General features: G+C 33.3%; 1 protein-coding gene across 1 annotated transcript; it reads right to left on the bottom strand.

Moving 5' to 3' along the window:
• Positions 1–1,605: 1,605 nt before the first annotated feature.
• Positions 1,606–15,862, bottom strand: LOC134706923 (uncharacterized). The gene is made up of 5 exons (XM_063566292.1): positions 15,422–15,862; positions 9,679–9,796; positions 8,410–8,535; positions 8,001–8,141; positions 1,606–4,463 (listed from the first exon to the last, which is right to left on the bottom strand). Exons 1-5 carry the CDS (start codon positions 15,824–15,826, stop codon positions 3,685–3,687), a joined length of 1,569 nt encoding a protein of 522 aa, XP_063422362.1. The 5' UTR covers positions 15,827–15,862; the 3' UTR covers positions 1,606–3,684.
• Between the last annotated feature and the right edge of the window lie 6,860 nt (positions 15,863–22,722).

Genomic DNA, 22,722 nt, shown 5'->3' on the forward strand with positions numbered 1-22,722 from the left:
TTTGTTTATCTTAAACCAAATCTCAAAGGAGTTGTTACATTTGTATACTGGTTTGCTTATTATACCTTTTGCCTCTGTCCATCTGTGTGTAGGTCCTTCCTATAAAATATTTGTCACCATTCCTATGGAACCACAAATTAGAGCTTCCTGCATCACAATGTAATTCATAGCTCATCAAGCTCCTGATATGCATATAATTAGTGGTATTTAAAAGTAACGGGCATGAATGAATATGTATATTCCTCAGAAGCTACACGTCAGAGTTTGCTAAAATTATGGGAAAAGTATGCTAAACAGTGTGATAGTTCTCCCATTCATTGTTGATCAAGGTCCTGTTTTAATAAAGCATAATTTCTGCATTGATTACCAACCCCATTTTTTTTATAAAATATAATCCTGAATGTACACTGTTTGGTTCTGGATCAATATAAAATTTTCTTATACAGTATCTTCCTTTCTAATAAAGAGGTTCTTTGTGTACTTTTTTTTTGGTAGGTAAATACGTTTAATGAAAATTAAGTGATTGGGTTTGATTGCAAATTAGATAATGATCTATCAGAGATCAAAGGACTAGAAAGTAAAGAACTATTAAATGTCACGGCATGGCCATCTAAAAATATGCAAAACCAATAATATATTGTGACACAAAACTGTTTTTATAATTCAAAAGAGGGAACCAATGTCCTTATGTATGCCAAAAGTTTGAGAAAACACATATACAACAAACAAAAATAACTGAATTACAGAATTCTGGCTGGGGACAGACACATAAATAATGTGACATAGTTAACCGTGTTATTGGGCGTTCAACATTCCAAAACTTTGACCAAAAAAAATTGATGCAATTAGTTGGAAACGAATCTACTCATCAGATCATCACGAAACACAACAGACAGAAAATATCAAAGTAGAAGTACTTACAGCAACAATTGTCTGTTTTACTAATGTAAAAGTGGGTATTATGAACAATAAAATTATTTATTTTGTAAAAAATATTTGTGTTTTCCATTACTGTATTCCTCACAACAAAATTATTTTCATTTATCTGTGTACATCATTTTATTGGGTGGCATGTTGTCTAAGTTAATAATGGTTGTCTTTTTTTATATTGTTTCACATATCGTCTCTTATTATATTGATTTGGTATTTACATTGTGTTAAAGATCAAATGTATTCATGCAGTGTATGTTCACTTGTTTGTGTTAATAATTTTTTGATTGAGTTAAGTCATTTCAATTGAGTCTTTCCATGTTATGATGTTATTGTTTTAGGTAAGGGTAAAGGTTAGTACCCAATAGAACGTTTAAACTCGCTGTATTTTGTTTGCACCTGTCCTATGTCAGGAATCCGATGTTCAATGGTTGCCGACTGTTGATATTATTCATAAGTGTTTTCTATATCCTGATAGACAAACAAAAACGATCAATATTCTGTATTTCTTGACCATTCCGAATATATTTTACAGAGGAATATAAAGTATCGAAATATTCAGTGATAACAAAGTCAAAGGTAAATTCCAGTGTTTACAAAGTTACTCCTTATTGTAGAGTAAGTAGTTATATTTGAATTATATCTGAACGGATCTGAGAGTGGCAAATAAAGATGCACAACAATAATATACTGTGAAAGTACTTTTATTCGTGGGGTACCAATTTTCGTGGATGACTGTATCCACGAATTTAAGTGTCCAACGAAATAAAAAAGCCATAGTCCAAATCAAGACATGGAAAGATCCCCATGAAGGTTTGACTACTGATATAATCTAGAGAATATATTGAATAACCTCTAATCTGAGAATACTTTAATAGCAGTCACAGAACTACAACATCATGCAGCCGGATTATACCCATTTAATCTTTAATAACCTATAATGTACAATTATTATTTTTTAACAATTTTCATTTATTTTTTTTCAATGAAAATCAGATTTCCGGTATTGATATGCTAGTATGAAAAAGTGTTCATTTCATATCCTCATAGTTCTCGTACATATGGGAAATGATAATTTCATGCTGGGATTGATTTTAAGAAGATTTTTTTTTACTATTCAAGATACGTTTATAGAATTTGTTTATGATACTGATTTCTTTAAGTGACATGTTTATGGCCTAATTAACACCTTTGATGGTCCCTCATCTGTTGATCACTTTATCTTGGGTTAATTAGTGTTGACACAACGATTTACACGGGTCAATGTTTACTTTGCAATTTCCTTCAATCCCAAAACCTTCGTTTCTAAAGGCTTTAATTTTTCATATCTTTTTTTTTTTAAACTAAAATCCACGAATTTAAAAACCTACGAACATGTGAATATTGCTCAAACCACGAAAATTGATACCCACGAATTAAAATACTTTCACAGTAGATTACTTATGTACATGCAACCGTTAGTTCTCAACCAAATCTAGGTATAAGTATAAAAGCTGTCACAAGTCCCTTTTTTCTTACTAATCATAGTAGAAGACAACCTTCTATATTAAAAAAAAACGTTAGATGGGAATAATAAAGGCAACAGTAGTATACCGGTGTCGATTGAGAGAAATTAAATCAGTGTTACAAACTAAAACCGAGGAAAACACAGGAATATTAAACTGTAACCCTGAAGTGCAACAAAAATAAACGACAACATACATAGAAACTAACTATTTGATAACAACTTTCATATTCCTGACTTGGTACAGGACATTTTAAAAGACAATGGTGGGTTGAACCTAGTTAAATGGCTAGCCAAACCTTCTGGTTTATGACAACACTACTTGATAGAAACACAGCACAAACAAATAATATTTTAGTCTGCACAATATTAAAACCACAGAACAACAACGAACATATTCCGTCAACGACAAACACCACAAGAGGTCAAAAAACCAGTGACGCGCTTACCGTATCTAACATGCAATCTCGAACATTATTCAATTATATCACAATAATCGTCCAAACAATTTTCATGACGAATATGTTATGGAAAGAGAATTTTATAATTATTTTGAATACAAACGATAGGACAAAACCGATTATCTTACCGAAACCATAACAGAAATATATTAAAATAGAAACATTAATGTTGGATGTATAAAATACCGTAACACGTCGTATATTAATGCAAAGTCATACTCGGTTTAACAGTCATATTCTGGAATATGACAATGGTGGTATTGAAGGCAATTTTACAATTATTTGGACAACAAACAATAAGTCAAAACACATTATTCAAACGAAATTATAACAGAAACGATTGAAAAATAAATGCATGAATGTGGTATGTACAAAATACATCGAAACGTCATATGCATGTGTAGGAATGCAAATTTACACTCGGTATCACAGTCGTTTATTCGGATATATATGGAACGCCACGACTGCCTTATGTTAATAATCAGCATTATACGCAGTGTTCACAGCATTATATGAAGTGATCACAGCATTATATGTAGAGGATAACTGCTTACAAGTCAGCTATTATTTGCCATTTGATTATGGACTTTCCTTTTTAAAATTTCCTCTACGTTCAGTATTTTTGTGATCTTGCTTTTTAAACCAACATATACCACTTGTGAAGCAGGATCTACTTACCCTTCCGAAGCACCTGAGAACACCACGTTTTATGGGATCGATTTGTATTCTCAGTATTTAGTTTCTTTGTGTTTTATAGACTTTTGTTAAATTACAACGTCATTCATCTCTCTATTCCACTACACTATCGGCGTCTGGTATAGAGTCGTGTATATTTCTGCATGTATTCTCGCTTCTTCTCGGAATGCCAGCATCCATAAGCATTTCATTGCAGTCCTTCTCGGCGGGATGTTTCTTTGCTTTTTCGCCAATACTCTCAGGTTGGGTATGCAATAACTGTTGTGCATCTGATTTGCTTGGTAAAGGTGAACTAAGACTATCTTCCGATGTCTCATTCATTCTCCCTTTATCCAGCAAATTTTCACACCATTGATCATGATATTTTTCTTTTATATTCTCAGGTTCCGCTAGGATGGTGTCTTCTTTGATGTTTAACTCTTGCAATGGTGGGGATTGGTCCCTAGACCGCATAGTTTCAGTATCTGGAAACTCATTCCCAAATCGTTGTTTCGTCTTCCAGCGATTATCTTCTTCTTTGTCGGCAACCAATATGTTCTTTTCGAGCTCCGCGGGCTTCGTAGGTCCATCTTTATCTGACAAAGAACTTTCAGGATGTCCTTGTATTGTGTAAATCGTTAAGTAATCAACATTTGCGATGTTGACAGATGATTCATTATTTGACACACTTCCAATATTCGTACTCTTTGAGATAGGGGGACTGGGAGGCTTGTTGTCATTACATGGGATCTGTGTGTTGTCTGTTATACTATCGTCTGGATTTAGACAGTTCATCTGTGGTACAATTCCATGCGTGTCGTTAGAAAGTTCTGCTAGAACAGGTGCGTTATTTCCTTCCTCTTGCAAAGGTGTTTGCTGGACGCCAAAATTGTCTAAAATAAATAGTTAAATAATTAATAAAACATAGTAAGCTTTATAATATCTTAACAATGCGTAAATGCACATTAATAAATCATTCAATCAATCAATCACCTGTGCAATACTCTTATCTTATTCGGTATAGGATAACATTATTTTCATTTTACTTCTTTTTTCTATAATGAGGCAAAAGCTCAGATTTATGATTTAATTTGTGAAACAATGAAAAAATTATTGAAATAATAATGATAAGATGATGGAAAATACTTCATGTAAAGAATAGATGCGACAAACGAATCAAACTCTTATATTCAATTACATTGTGATTGAGAAGAAATCAGAAGTGAAAATTTCTTAATATAATCATAATTATACAAGAGATTTGACGAGGTAAAGATAACGGCCACCTTTCCCGCAGAAAATATCTTTACAATAAAAGTCATCCAAGAATTATGATTGTGTATGCCAGGCGCACGTATCGGCTACACCAGTCTCTTCAGTGACACTCGAATAAGTGAAGGATCCAGAAATTTTTATGAAGGGGCCCAGTACCACTGACTTAGAGGGGTTCCGCTCCAGTCATGCCTCAGCGATTACCTAAATAATCAACCGAAATGTTTCCCTAAATAGGGACGGGCTTCCTGTCTCCTAAATCCACGTCTGCGAATCAAAACTGTTTGAAGGCAAATTCAAATACAAAGTTCAAGAGCATTAAGAACGAAAAATTGCAAACACTTATGCCAATTACAGCTAAAATAATCTATTCCTGAGGTAGAAAATCCTTAGAGTTGATCATCTATACTATTAAACGAGAAGACCTCATTTTTGGTGTCGCTTCTCCTCCTTCCACAATAAATTGATCATTGTGACTGTATGTCCTATAGGTACCATGCATAGTCGCATTTGTCATCCATTCTTATGATTATTCAGTTTCGGTTATTTTGGGAGAAAAACGGAAAAAAGAAGTCCGGATATGTGTCCGTCATCACCCCGGCTTTTATTCATAGACAATTTCCTCTTCCGTTTATTTTTCCAGAAGTATCTATAGGGAAAACGGTAGTATTTAATTTTCCCAGCATTAGGTTGGCCTTTTGTGTACCCAAGACAGGTGAAGGAAGTCAAATTAGGAGCGCTGTGATTGGATGTAGGGTACAATACATTTTTTTATTTATCTATGAATAACTGCAGTGTGTAAATTTATAAAATAAATTTTAAAACCTATTGAAATATTTTCTAGAGAATTATTCGAAAAGGCTTACAAAATTTCAAAAATTTGGTGCAAAATGACGGTGGGCATGGATAACATAAACTAGCTCCGTTGGAAATTGGTCATGATACTATTTGGCTTTAATTTTTAGAATACAATAATAAAGTTGTAACACCACACATAACTGTTTTGTCCAGGTTTTTATTATAAAAACTGATATATTTAGAAAATGTTAGTATTGTCGCCTATGGCAGAATAAATAGTACCGTTTTCCCTATACTATTAATTAAACGAGATGACCTCATTTTGTGTGTCGCTTCTCTTCCTTCCACAATAAATCGCCTCTGTGTCCTATAGGTAACATGCATAGTCGCATTTGTCATCTATTCTTATGATTATTCAGATTGCCCATAATTGGGGCATACACATTTATTGTTAAAAGGGAAAATAGTGATTTGGCAAAAATGAAAGTAAGGTAGAGATAAGAGGGTTGCAGGACCTTTTTCGGGGCGTCGGGATCGGGTGTTTTTAAGCTCGGGATTCGGGGATTGATCCTTACGGGATCCGGGAATATAGAACCACATCTATATATTATACCTCTTTAGACAGGACAATTATTTTTCGCGTTTACCTACATGTAAACTACGATTATACTACTTTAATATATAGAGACTCTCTGTATTCTGTCTACTGTTTTTTTTAAATGTTCTCTATTTAAGGGGTCATACCAGTTGCATTTATATTAAAAAAAAAGTAAAACATGTGACACAAGTGCAACCAATCGTAGAGCGTTCTCCATATCATGGTGTTTAGATCGCAAAATCACAACTCTTATACTTCCTTAGAGAGGACAAACATTTTTCGCGTTAATCTACATGTAAACTACGATTATACTACTTTAATATATAGAGACTCTCTGTATTCTGTCAGGGAATTTCTATGTTAGTATAGAAAGTCCCTGATTCTGTTTACTGTTTTCCTTGAAATGTTTACTATTTAAGGGGTCATACCACTTGCATATATATTAAAATAAATAAAACATGCTCAACTTCATCTAAACCTACCTCGACCAAAAACTTTTACCTGAAGTGGGAGAGACGGACGGACGGACGACCGAACAAACGAAAACGAACGCACGGATGCACAGACTAGAAAACATAATGCCCATAATTGGGGCATAAAAAATTATTGTTAAAAGAGAAAATAGTGATTTGGCAAAAATGAAAGTAAGGTAGAGATTAGAGGGTGGCAGGACCTTTTTCGAGGCGTCGGGATCGGGTGTTTTTAAGCTCGGGATTTGGGGATTGATCCTTACGAGATCCGGGAATATATTTTTCGATTTCGGGATATTAATTTCTTTAAATTCTGAATCTCGGGATTTCGTGGTTTTAAGCCCGGGATTTCGGGATCAGGACCCCTCCGATCGACAACCCCTCAAATTAGCCTTAGTCGGTATTAGTCATTTATACATGATTCAAATCCTACCATTGGCATGTTAATAAGGCTCTCAAAAAAAAAAAGTACTGATGGATTGTCATAGAAGCATTTTTTAGACTAATAAGGGTATATATATATATATATAAAAAGTTACATTTAATTCATGTTTGAAACGGTGTAAATTTTTAATTTGATTTGACTTTTACCAAAAGAAGCATTTTTGCAAAGGAGAAGCATTGTGGTCGTAGGCCAGAAACACGAATATAATTGAATTTAACAGAAAGGAAATTTATCGGACTTTGAAAAAAGGGAGATACCTTTTATGTAATTCTCGGTACATAATATATCTTTTACAAAAAATCATCCTACAACAGTTCACAAGCTGTATATGCCCGCGATTTCGCGGGTTTGTTCTAGTATCAATTGATGTTTCAAGTCATATCAATATTGCTGATTACTAGGGTGGTGGAATGTCCACCGGCAACGGAATCTGCTCAATATTTGCAGAAATTCCAGGCTGATAATGTGCACGCCATACCTGCGTTTCGACTACATATTAAGAGACTCATCAGTAACGCTAGAATCGGTTGTATAAAATCTAATCAAATATGAGGTTGATGACCCCCAAGTTCCAAAAAACTTGTGACAAATCTACACTTTGGTTAGAAAAACTTAAGTACTTCGAATTATTCAAATTTTTGTAAACAGTAAATTTACTAAAACATCAATATAAACAGGAGTCTATTTTTTAATTGCCGAAACGTGGTTTCCCAGTATCGCCAGTTAGTGTTTTTTCTTTAACGATAAGTGTATTGCATATAAGCAGTAAATTTGTTTTTAATTCAATGAGCAATCAAATTTTGAAAATAGTGTAATTCTGTACTATAATATATCATAGAATATCTACCTTCACTTTCATCCACATGCTTTCGTACCATAGCTAGAACACTGGTCAGACTAGCCTTTGTCAAGTAGTTTAAAAATCTTTTAATGGTAAGCTTTGAACAATGACGCTCAAAAAAATTGTCAACTGGATCTTCTTCTTTCTCTGCAATTTGATATATAGAATATTCAAGCAAGTTGCTTTGAAAATGACTGCAATTTAGTTATCACTTATCCTACATAATTTTGATACCACTAAAACATATTGTAAATATACATTTGTTTTACTGTCTTCTCATCTTTATTAGTTACTTATCTATTGTTCGCTAGTCAAATCAATGTAAATCACTGTAAATGCATGGAATGTAGACAAATAATATTGTATCTGTATGATATTAAGTTATAACAAGTTTAACATAAAACTGAATACTGACCTAATTCTTTTACAGTCCGGTAGCTGAGATTCATCTTCGTGGCCAACTTTTTCCACTGTTTGTTTTCGCGCAATTCTTCCTCCCATGCCTCAACATATGTATACGGTATCTGGCTCAGTTTAGTATCTGTAATTTCAAATTCTCAGTTCAGCAATACATATCCTAAAGCGCACTTCGTTGAAAAGTTTATCAAAGTACATTGTATAAATTGTGATTATACACAACGATTGTGGATGAAGTAGTGTACATGGCTGTTATATCTACATTGACATGTTAAAAACCCATAGTTTTAAGATTAAAGCCGACTAGATATTTATATCATCTTCTAACTGAGAACCGCTAAACCAGCTTAAATCGAATATTACAGAGAGGTTCCTCGTATAGTTTCTTACTACATGCTGATTCTTAAATAACAATTGGAAACCAGACTAATAAGAAAGTATATCCACTAAATCTATGGAAACCATGTTAGGTACTTATCAATTGTTGGAAATGTTGTGCCTATCAACGATTTTTTCCAATGGAAACATGGGAATCTGTTTAACCACTCAGCCAATTGAAAACCAGAAAAGAAAATTTTCATATTTGATACACGCCAAATTTTGCTACTTCGTTTTCCATCAATCAATTACTTTTGCCGACAGTTGGATTTCGTTATTTTTAACTGCCCTTATAATAAAAGCTTTGTCTGTAGGAAATGAGTAGAAACAACCTTGAAGTTCTTGGAAACTGCTTAACCAGCTGAAACAATTTACGACATATCTCCTATTTTTCATATACCAAAAAAAAAAGAAATCCTTATCAACTTAATTGATGACTTCTCGATTGATTAAAAAGGATTTTCTCGTTTGAATTGTTTTATATTGTCATATCGGGGCCTTTTAGTTTATAGCGGACTATGCGGTATGGGCTTTGCTTATTGTTGAAGGCCGTACGGTGACCTATAGTTGTTAATGTATGTGTCATTTTTGTCTCTTGTGGACATTTGTCTCATTGGCTATCAAACCACATCTTCTTTTTTATATTTGAATGTAGTAAATGTGCATACTTCACATGTAGTGTGTAGGAAACTGCTTATCTTGAAAATTGCTTACCCAAATAAATATGACTTCCTTGTATGTGATTGAGAATTTAAATAAGATGATTTCTCATCAAATAAGGTTGCCAAGATATTTATACAGAATGTGAGCCTAAACTTATTTCCTAATATGATTATAATTCAAATGGACTTTCGTCACTTTTATTCTACTGTTAGATAGATAATCGTACCAAGTGTAAAAGTACAAGATTCGTTCTCAGAGTCACTATCTTCTGTGTCTTGGGTAGCTGCGGCCTCATGTTGTGCATGTCGTATATTGTTCTGATCGTTTCTTACATTTGGGGTAGTCTGAAAGATAAATAAAAAGTGTATCATTAGTGCTTCTTTATATTTATTTAGATATACTTTTTATTTTGCCATTATACATTGCTCTTTTATCAAAGTAAAACTTTTATTCCAACATTTTTTGGTTTATGATGAATTGAATCCATTGTTTCATTTTATATTCAAATCTGATACCAGATAACGAAAATATAAACTATACAATAAACGTTCACTGAAGGAAATATAACTAGAGGCTTTAAAGAGCCTGTGTAGCTCACCTTGGTCTATGTGAATATTAAACAAAGGACGCAGATGGATTCATGACAACTTTGTGTTTTGGTGATGGTAATATGTTTGTACATCTTACTTTACTGAACATTCTTGCTGCTAACAATATCTCTATCTATAATGAACTTGGCCCAGTAGTTTTAGTGGAAAATTATAGTAAAAATTTACAAATTTTATGAAAATTGTTTAAAGTTGCCTATAAAGGACAATAACTCCTTAGGGGGTCAGTTGACCATTTTGGTCATGTTGACTAATTTTAAGGTATCACTTTGCTGTACATTATTGCTGTTTACAGTTTATCTCTAGCTATTCCAGATTTGCTCTAAATGCTTTGTTTTTTGAGTTATAAGCCAAAAACTGCATTTTACACCTTTGTTCTATTTTTAGCCGTGGCGGCCATCTTGATTTGATTGCCGGGTCACCGGACACATTTTTTTTATCTAGATACCCCAATGATGATTGTGGCCAAGTTTGGTTTAATTTGGCCCAGTAGTTTCAGAGGAGAAGATTTTTGTAAAAGATTACAAAGATTTACGAAAAATGGTTAAAAATTGACTATAAAGAGCAATAACTCCTAAAGGGGTCAACTGACCATTTTGGTCATGATGACTTATTTGTAAATCTTACTTTGCTGAACATTATTGCTGTTTACAGTTTATCTCTATCTATTATAATATTCAAGATAATAACCATAAACAACAAAATTTCCTCAAAATTACGAAATCAGGGGCAGCAACCCAACAACGTGTTGTCCAAAACATCTCAAAATTTCAGGGCAGATAGATCTTGACCTGATAAACAATTTTACACCATGTCAGATTTGCTCTAAATGCTTTTGTTTTTGAGTTATAAGCCAAAAACTGCATTTTACCCCATATGTTCTATTTTTAGCCATGGCGGCCATCTTGGATGGTTGGCCGGGTCACCGGACACATTTTTTAAACTAGATAACCCAATGATGATTGTGGCCAAGTTTGGTGTAATTTGACCCAGTAGTTTCAGAGGAGAAGATTTTTGTAAAAGCTAACGACGGACGACGACGACGGACGATGGACGCCAAGTGAGGAGAAAAAGCAGTCTGCTTCCAAACAAGTAAGACGACCATTTGATATTCTTGGGAGGAGGTTCTTAAAAATAAATAACTCAGCCTTGATAATCACAAAAATAAATGGTTTGTTTTGTGGTAGTCTGAAAATAAATTACCTGACTTGCAATGTATTGAAAATAAATAACTCAGCAGGTACCTCATATCGAAAGTGTGAGATGGCACCAGGTTTTTCATAAATTCATCTTTTTTCCCCAAAAAAATCGGGAAACACTTCCCAAATCTTATAATAATAAAAGTATGAATATTATTTAAATATGCTTGAAATGTCTGAAAATTGGTTTCATTTAAATTGAGTCAATGTGAAATTTAAAGAAATGGATATGGAGTTTTTATGTAATACTGATTTTTCTATTGATAAAAATACAATTAAACAAATTGAAAAGGAAAATTTTTGTAGATATAAAGAGAAGTGGTACTCTGACTTAATGTACAATGAAAGAAGTAAATTGCGAACGTATAGAATGTTTAAGCAATGTTTTAATAGAGAAAAATATTTATGTATTAATATGCCTGGAAAATATAAGAGTGCATATGCTAAATTTAGATGTGGTGTTGCACCTCTGAGAATAGAAACTGGCCGATATGAAGGCATTATGGTTGACAATAGATTATGTTTTAATGAGCAATGTAAGAAAAATAACATTATTGAAGATGAGAAACATGTCTTAATTAACTGCCCAGTATATGCAGATTTACGAGCTATTTTATTTAGACATGCTAGCTCTTTTAATTGTGATTTTGTTAATTTGTCTGATGATGATAAATTCAAATTTTTATTCACTGATGAAAATGTGTGTTACTTTTTAGCCAAAATCTGCTATGATGTATTATTAAAAAGAAAAGGTATTTTATATAATTGTAGATAATAATGTGTTTTGTAGAAATTTTATAGTCTCTCATAACTCTTTTTAGAGTGGCTCATGTTGTTTTAAATATTACTGTTATTTTATAAATGTATAAATGTATGTCAATTTTGAGGTGAGACTCTAATAAAGTATTTGTCTTGTCTTGTCTTGTCTTGCATATTTTCTCAGGAACACTTACCTAACTATTATTACAGGGCCATATAACTACATTGAGGAAATTTCAAAACCAAATGTTTGTCTCCATATCAAATTGTGTTCACGGCAAGTGCCTTGCAAGAAGCAAGTTCTGTTCTCCCTGAGATGTAGCCCCTGATTTTTCGGGATCAATGTTTCTTATTTATTTGTCTTTTGTTAATTGATTGCCCTTCTGTATTCTGTTAGCTTGATCATGAGTTTAAAAAAAACCAGAAGCCACATTTTTGCTTTATCATGCATATTGGTCTTTTGATGTTGTCCCTATAAGAAACTAAGTCTTACACTGAATCTATACCTTTTGCTTTGAGACCAAAATATTGTCAAAAAATTATCAAAACAGAACTTGCATTTTCGGAATAAGAAACGGTCTGTTGAACACCCAGAAAGCATGATTTTGCATTATTTGTTCTATAGCTTCATGGGCCTTCATGGGCTCCAAAACCCTTGGGTATATAGAAGATTCATTTCTGCAGAGTCTGATTAAATAGTACATAATTACTTGATTATACATTATAATAAACAAATAATTTAAAAATTGTATGTTTTCGAATATTATAAATATAGTAGAAAAAATAAATAATCATTCCCTTGTTTTAATGAAAATGAAAAATGTTATTTCAATAGTGCAGACAATAGATAACCTGTCCTCTTGGTTTACAAAAATAAATAACCGATACAAAACAAATCCCCCACCCCCATAATATCAAATGGTCGTCCCCTTATAACCAGGTACATGCCTACTTGAATTCATACTATCATACTATTCATATTGCTGTTGCATGGATTTTAAAAAAAGTCTCCACTATCAAGTTCTGACGTTATTTAAGAGAAAAAAAACCAAGAAAAGTGTATCGACCAATGATTACCTTAAGTCTTCATATTATTTTCGTGGTTGATAACATAATACTTTGAAAAGGGATTTGTTTTTTCTGAGCTTACTAGGTCTTATTTCAACTTTTCCGGTATTAAATCACGTTTTCAAGATCTATATAAAGTTTTCAACATATTTGTCCGAGAAAACATTCTTGCAAGTACGAAGAAGGCTGTAAGAAAAATATTAGACATGTTTATAGAAATCAAGGCAAAGGATAAAAAGTTAACAGGAAACATTCTTGGAAGTTCGATTAAAGCTGTAAGAAAAATATTTTAAACATGTTTATAGAACTAAAGGCACATGATAAAAAGTTACCAGGAAACATACTTGCAAGTTCGAACAAAGCTGAAATGAAATAATTTAGACCTGTTTTGTATCAAATATTCAACCAATAAGATGTTGCCCACTAAGGAGAGCCATTTAAAACAAAAAGTGACCGACCAAATAATATGCCATATATATAGAAGTAACAATCAGTGTAACTTGTGAGGGTGGAACTAAGGTTTTCCCCTTACCGGATACTTTATTCTTATATCAGAACTTGAACATGGCAGAGCATTCCAGGCGGCACATGCAGATTTTAGGTTGATTTTTTTTTTTTATCATGTATCAATTTTGATTTGATTGATTATGCATCTTTGTCATGTTTATCAGACTAAACAATTCCAATTGAACTTTACTGCAAATGATTACTGCTCAATGCTGAAGAGAGGCGAAAAAGATACGACCAAAGAAGCATAAAAACTCAGATGTCAAAAACAGACACTGCCATTGCAAACCAGATGATCCGCAGGGCGCAGCTTTATACGACCGCAGAGGTCGAACCCTGAACGGTTGGGGCAAGTATGGACACAACATTCAAGCTGGATACAGCTCTAAATTTGGATTGTGATTAAATAGTTGACATAGCATAGGTTTCTGACACAGAATGAATGTGGTCTAATGACCTAATGGGGGGGGGGGGTCAGCAATTTACTATGCTGCTGAATATTAATTCTCTCAAATAAAAAATATTTGAAGAAATTTTCTTTTTGAATTCTGCAATCTGAAATGAGAAAAAAAATTGACCCCACCCCATTTTTTTCTCTCACTTCCCCCTTTCCTTTATTCCAAAAATGATCTCAACTCAAATTCCAATGGAGTTTGCAAAAGAGGGACGAAAGATACCAAAGGGACAGTCAAACTCAAAAATCTAAAACAAACTGACGACGCCATAGCTAAAAATGAAAAAGACAAACAATAGTACACATGACACAACATAGAAAACTAAAGAAAAAAAACACGAACCCCACCTAAAACTAGGGGTGATCTCAGGTGCTCCGGTTATTCCATAACGGTCAAACAACTCGTGATGACGTTATAAAGGGACATAACTCAAGAACTGTAAAAGTGAAGCTGCAAAAAATTGAACATAAACTGAGTTTAGAGGTAATAAGCATTATATATACATTTCATTAAATTTAGTTAAGACAAACAGAAACTAAAAAAATCTTCAATGTTTCCACTTGTAAAGGGGCATAGCCCTAGAATGATAATCAAAGTGCTTGTAATCACTGAATGTTAAAGATTGCTTTAATTTATCAGTTGATAGTAAATTGAATATTGCATTGTATATTGTATATAGCATTGATTTAAGTTGATTCAACTTCTATTCTGGACAAAGAAAGATAACTCCAATTTTTAAAGAAGATTATATAAAGCATTGGTTTTTAGGTGATTCAACAACCATTTTGGACAAAAAGAAAACTCCAATTTATTGACTTAAAACTACAAAAATGCTTGTTTTTTACCCCTTTTTTGCCCTTCATTCCTCGACTGATTGCCCCATAACCCTTTAAATATATCTCAACCTTCTACTTATGGTATTAAACATTGTGGTACAATTTCAGAATCATTGAAATACTTATACACAACTTATTGTTCTGACACTAGATAAATGCTATTGTTTTGCCCTTTGTGCCCCTTATTCCTAAACCTTACGGATCATAACTCCCAAAATCAATTCCAGGCTTCCTTGTGTGGTTATAAACATTGTGTTAAAATTTTATTGATTTCTGCTTACTCAAACTAAATTTCCGGAAACCGTCCGTCTTCGGACGACGACGCCTACGTGATACCAATAAAAAACGAATAAACAACAGTACTTACACAAAACAAAACACAAAAAAATAAAAACTGAGCAACACGAACCCCACAAAAAACGGGGATAATTTCAGGTGCTCTAGAAGGGTAGTCAAATTGTAAGAAGGCAGACATTTGTTTGTCTGTTGCAGACTGAAACAAACAAATCTTATTAACATTTTTAGAAAGCTACTGACCTGTGCGTTGCTATAGGCTTGATTTTCTACACATTTCTTTGTTTGGTTATATTGCGTATTACTAGAAGGTGGCACTGTCGCTGTTGGCAATACGAGAACTGAATGGAGAGCACGATGAATATGTGGATAATTCTGTTTCGCTTCCAATAAGATATTGTCGGCAATCTCAGTATGGCCATTCTTCTTAAGTGCATCAACAAAACTGACAAAACTACGAGTGCTTCTGCTTCCAACGATATCCACCAATTTATCAACAGCTTCGGTGTTTGTCTTTTGTGTGATAGTAATTGACTCTCTGTCAAATTGTGTCAGACCCCAAACCTCGCGATAAATTGCTGTAGCATTTACATTGTTACGAAGGGTAACAAAAAATTTCTGTAATATTTTCTTGGTATCTTCCGACATGATGACTTTCGTTTTCACTCATAAAATTATTTATGACGTAAGATGTATGACTGGTTTAAAACTAAATATATACTCATGGGTTTCCAGGCTATTTTTAGGTTATAAATTCCAAAAATTCTATAAATAGCGAGTATTTGTTATAAATAAATATATATATATATGAAGAGTGCCAATGCAGGCGCGGATCCAGAGGGGGGTTCCGGGGGTTGGACCCCCTTTTTTTTGACGATCCATAGGCGGATTTAGGGGGGGGGGCCGGCCCCCCTTTTTGGGAAAAAAATTGGTTGCTTATATAGAATCACTGAAGCGTGACTGGAGCGGGCCCCCTCTTAGGTCAGTCAGTGGATCCCCACAAAATTTCTGGCGGATCAAATCAAATCAAATCAAATATTTTATTGTCATATAAACTTTACAGTTTCAGTGTATGTAAAGTGCGGATCCTAAAATATCATTTTTACTGTATATGCCATAAATGTCTACTGTAGAATGATAAATAAACAGACGAACTTTTTTAAATTTTTGAAGAAAATGAAGAAAATAAGTTAAAATGTATATGTTCAGAAATACATAATACTAATAAAACAAAGTAAGAGATGCGAGCGGGGTTTTGTCGCGCCTAAAGCCATCCAGCTGTGAAATATATACCAAAATAGGTGAATATTTAGAACATTTCACGAACAGATCGTGCAGGTGCTTTATAACTAACAGGTGAGATGTTGTTGCAGTAAAACATTCATTTTAATACAATTATCAAAGTTGTATAACGTAGAATATGTTTTGTCATTCAGTTTCTTCATATTTGACTAAATTCCACTATGATGATTTCGTAATGCTAGTCATGTTTACTGTCGAATAATGATACTATTCTTTCATTTTCACTGTGGAGCGAATCATTATTATTGTATATGCGGATCATTTTCATTGTATAATTTTTTCTTTTTTGTCTATTACAGCTCATTTCTTTAAGCATGAAGAGCAAGACTTTAGTTGATTTGCTTGCTTTTTTTTATTGGATAATCATTATGATACATGTAACACCCAATTTAATTCAAATATTAAAAAAAATACAGGTTAAACTATGCCTATTCATATTGTTTAAAATGTCAATCTTATTTACAAAGTTTGTATAAACAATTATACAAACAAAGCAAGCAAGCCAAACAAAATTTTGCTTTACATGCATTAGGAAATTAGCTGTAAAGCCTTAATTTAGCCGACTTGCTCAAATAATAGATAAAGTAAGAGAAAGATTTGATAAAATTTAACTTACGGAGGAAAGTTTGGTTTTAAAACACTAATAATTTACTTCTTATTTCAAATGTATTCCATTTAGTTTCTTGTAAAGCGTATAGGGATCTTTATCCTTATTTTTTTTTATCCATTTCCATGACACTTCACCACTAATTACGTACATCTTGATAAAGATAGCACCTTTGTTTTCCTGTTTAAAAGTGTTTACACTGGAGCCCTTTATAACTTGCTTTCGGTGTGAGCCAAGACTCTGTTGAAGACCGTATTTTGACGTCTACCTTTATAAATTGTGACATGGATGGAGAGTTGTCTCATTGTTACATACGACATCTATATATGGCTCAAAAACGAAACGAGACGGGATAAAAAGGGATAAAAAAATCTACGCTACTTTTTAATATATTTATAATGGGCTTAACATAAGTCAAAATAGAGTAAAATAGTGGGTCGCATTCTGGTATAAGCGTCACGCCGGATTGCCGTTTTTTTTGCAAGCGTGACAGGTGAAAGTCAAATGATTGTGTAGTGAAAAACGGGAAATGGAGTCTAGCGGGACACGGATAATTACAAAAAATTAGAACTGCATAGTATAAGCGGGATACGGGAATCTGACAAAACAATAAGCGGAATACGGGAATCTGCCAAAACAGTAAGCGGGATCCGGGATCAGAACACCTCAATGAGACCCCAGAATAAGATATTTTTGTATATTCATCCTATTGTTACAGTCATGCCTTCAATAACAAATGTATCCGATGCATGCATTTTTTTTTATATTTTTGGTCCCTTTTTCAATTTTGTGGGGTCCAAATTCATAGACAAAAGTCCTTTAATATAGATATTTGGAATTCGTTGACATGCTGAATCTAACCTTGTATCTAGTTTGGGGATTTTTGTCTAGTTGCTGAAATAGCCCACATAGAGTTCCAAAGGGTCTAAAATCAACAAAAATGAATTGTAGCATGCATTTCGTGTACAATAACCCAAATGTGCATGGTTTTACCTCTGCGGTAGTATCCATTCGCGGATCTGGAATTTTTCATAAGTAGGGGCCCACTGACTGCCTTAGAGGGCCCGTTGCTGTCACGCTCCAGTGACTCCCTATATAAGTTAAAATCAAGGAGAAACGTAATCTGAAGAATACAATATGACATTTTGAGAATCGCTTTTGTTAAAAGTTTGAAAAGCTATATATTTGATGAAGAATGAATGAGGAGTTTGTATTTCAATTTGAAAATACATGTATCATTAATCCTTAAGTTTATTTTCATTTGTTGCAAGTGCATTTATCACATAATTCTACAATAAAATTCCTCGCATCTTCGAAAATTCTACATTAATAATGACTGCACTAACAGTGATAATTCATCGCATCTATAGTTAAAATGGTTCGCTTTCAATAATCGATATGCTATATTATGATGCCTTTATAACACTTATTTGAACTTTAATGCTATGTTTGTATATTATAAAGGCATATAACAATGAAAATATGTTAAAACTTAACTTAAAATCCTTTAACTTGATATTTTCAAAACGTAAACAAATACAGTTTTCCCATGATCCTTTATTCTACAATAGACATACCCGCATATAACAGTAAAAATGAACTAGCTGGATTCGCACTTTATATACACTGAGTTTGTGACCAACATATATTAATACAATAAACACAATAAACATATATACATACATATTAAACACACAAAATATGAACAGCATTAAAATTTATAACAACAAACAAGTTGTTAAGAGTCCCCTGCCCTCAGTTCTAATGACTTTTTCAAGAAGGATCCTAACTTATTTGTTTGTAAAGGCGATGATGGATTTAGTAAGTAATGAATTTTTTCTTCTTCATTTAAATTATTAAAGTTATTATTTTCTGCACATATGTGATGAAAAAAGTCATTTCTTAGAGGATCAATGCATTTGAATGGGGACATGTAATTGGAACCCCCCCCTTTGTCCTGGGTTAGGAACCCCCTTTTTAAAATGGCTGGATGCGCCCCTGCAATGAGACATCTCTTTATATCCAAGACACAATTTGGAAAAGGAAAAAACATTAAAGGTCAAAGAACGGTCTTCAACATGGACCCTTGGCGCACACCGAACAGCAAGCGATAAAGGGTAAAAAAAATCTGACTAGTGTAAATTCATCATTAAAACAGGAAGTCAAAATTCTATAATGAGAAACGAGATACTTATGAACCACATAAACAAACGACAACTACTGAACATCAGATTCCTGACTTATATATACGAGAGGTGAAGTCCTATATAAATCAAATCAAATAGCATATGACCTCAGGGGCATTATTTACTATTTCTATTTACTTTTCCTGATGTTTTTTTACTATGATCTACTATCAATGTGCCACCCAATGAAGCGGGTTTAAACGTTTTAATAGCGACCAACCTTCACCCTTACCCGAACTAATAGTGTAACATCAAAACAGAGAAAGAAGTCCCGAATATATATATTTTTTTAAGGTTTATAGGTTTAATACTACATGTATTACAATCGAGGGAGGGTCCAATAAAAGAGGAGTCTCATTGTCCATAATTGTATAATTTCGTGCGACCGTAGAGAGTAAATTTGTTTATTTTGAGATTTCATACACGAAATTGTAGTAATAATTCTGAAAAAGAGGGTGAACGTTTTCTGTGTATCCCAATACTACAACTGAAAAACTTTCCGGGTTTTTCTAATTCGCAATTACTTTTTCAATTAATTGATGCATGTCGTTATCAAAATGTTTTTTTTTAATTTGTTTTAAATTATATATACATGTATACAGTGTTTTTTTGTGATTTTTTTGGTACGGATTAAAATCTTGTATGCCATTTATATTTTTTGGGGGGAATTTCTATAAAAATACTGAAATATATGATTGCCAATGAAGGAGACAACTATCTAGCAGACTTAATTCAAATACAGAGGGTATAATTAAGCAATTAAAGGTCACCGTAACAATGCAGTCTTCCATTCATCAGCGGTAGCGATGAAGTGAAAACATATATATATATAGGGTAAATGAAAGTAAAGTCAGCTTATAGCACAAACACTATGGAACAGCTGGAAAATATAACATTGTGTGGCTCTTGATATTAAAAGTTTAAGTTAAGTGCAGAGGAGCATGTGCTATGTGTACGGTATATCCCAAATTTCATGTTTTAAAATATCGATGAAATTGAAGCTAACATCGCTTTTTATGAATAAAAGCGATGTCGTGGGTAATTAAGGTATATACGTAAATAAGGCAGCAAATAATAAACGACAGAAATAAACAAAATCAGCTATTTTTGGGTTAGTTTGGAACGGTTCAAATCTGAATTCGAACCACAAGGGCTGAATGGGATATAGAAATATGATCATCCGTGTAGTTTGGCTTTGCAGGGAAATACGCAGCCAAGTCCGTTAGGAATGGGGACCATCAAATTCTTATGTATGATGTTTATATACCACGCTTATGCACCGTATGGGCATACGATACGGTTTTGATCCCGTATTTACAGTTTGATGACAATTTCCATATACACGACCGACACTCGGCTAACCGAGAGATTGGTCGGTTAATCTATATTGAGTATGCGGCTATATCGGCGGTTAGTCTGTTAATCGGATTGGCTAAAGTCTGTTAATCATGTGTTATCGAGAAAATCATTGAAAGTTCAGCATGTTTCATTGTACAACTTTTTTTAGATATATGTTTATCGTAAAAATCATTTATGTCTAACAAAACAATATAATGTACTGAATCCAGTGGTGTAATTATTATTTTTGTAGCTTCGATGTACGATCTATAAAATGAAAAGGCGTGTTACTCCTCAATAAATTTAAACACATTTAACACACACAAAATGTACACAAAATGACACGTTGGTTGAATTTACTTGCATGTAATATTTTAAACATCGAATAAAGACAGGCATTATGTGTGTTAACTATATTGATATCATTGTGTGAAAAATCTACACGAAAATCTGTATTTTGGTGACATAAATCAATCTTTATTTAAAACCTTGTCTGTTTATGGGTCGGATGTATAAAACCCGGTCTGTTAATTGGTCTGTTAAGAGTTATGAATGGCAATAAAAGAATATTGTTATTGCTATATTGGGTGTTATCAGATCAAATGGGTATAGGCTCAAGACGAGCGGCTGAAATATACGGAAACAGCACATGAGCAATGAAACATAAAATATACGGAAACAACACATGAACAATTAATAATTTAGATAATGGAAATTAAAAATGGATAAAAATGGTTTTAAAAAGTGAAATATTAAAGTAAAATTAATTTCATCCAAGAATGGTCGCATATATCATGTGGATTCTGTTAAATTGTCATGAATGACACTCATGTATCATGGGACGAAAGATACCAGAGGGACAGTCAAACGTCGTAATGTAACTAAACATCAGTCAGTAAAGTATATTGGGATGCTAAAATATAAAGAATAGAGAAAGAATAATGAGTAAGATAAATAAAATGTAGAGAAAAGTAACATAACAATTTAAGGATACAGAAATGCCCCCCCCCCCCCAATTTTTTGTTTAAATCCGCCAATCCGCGCCCTTATGGTATACACGAGAATCTGGGTGGAGATTATAGAATAATAGATAAGAATAGTAGAGAGTGCACGGGGTGCATTGCTAAACAAGAGAGAGAAAAAATAATAGTTTAAGAATACAGACATGAAACACCCCTTGGTGTTAAAAAAAAGTAACGGATTGCGATGTTCTCATATTGGTCACAATGCTAATGGTTATATGTGGACATCTACAGTTCTCCTCTGTACCTATATACAGAAAGGAACTAAATGGAATAAAATGGATTAAAACTTAAGATAACCAAATGGAGCTCTATTCTCTCCTTTTCCCATTCCACTTACTTCTTTAGAATGATTTGTAAACAACATATTATTAAGTAATAGAGGAGAAGAATCGATTGGATGATGCTTGCGAATTAGGGCTTAACGCACAGTGACAACTATCATCACATGTGCATATGAGAACGACAACACGTTTAATATATTATCTACCCTGTGTTTTATTAGAATTTCAAAGACACTTTCAGTCGGATTTGAGAACGTGTTACTTTGAACTGACACAAAAATTAAGGCTGATTGAAAACGTTAATAATAATTTAATGCATATTCCAGCCGCCAATCCATATCACGCTATATTGGAAAGAGGAACGAAAGATACAAGAGGGACAGTCAAACTCATTGATCGAAAATAAACTGACAAAGCCATGACTAAAAACAAAGGACAAATAGACAAACAATAGAACACATGACACAACATAGAAAGAATAAACAACACGAAACCCACCAAAAACTAGGGGTGATATCAGGTGCTCCAAAAGGGTAAAAAGATTCTGCTCCACATGTGGCACCTGTCGTGTTGCTTATGAGACAACAAATTCGGTAAATAGTCTAATTCGGTAGGTCACATTTATGAAAAGGAATGGGATTGTACTTACGACGTAAGGAACATATCCGATATCATTTGTGAAACGGTTGTTCCATAACGGTCAACCAACTCGTGATGGCGTCCGTAAAATTTACGAAGAGATGATTTCAATTTTACCATTTGGAACTCTTGATTTAATAGCTTCCTTGTGAGCAACAACACTATA

Source organism: Mytilus trossulus, chromosome 2 (assembly GCF_036588685.1).
Source record: "Mytilus trossulus isolate FHL-02 chromosome 2, PNRI_Mtr1.1.1.hap1, whole genome shotgun sequence".
Lineage (NCBI taxonomy): Eukaryota > Metazoa > Mollusca > Bivalvia > Mytilida > Mytilidae > Mytilus > Mytilus trossulus.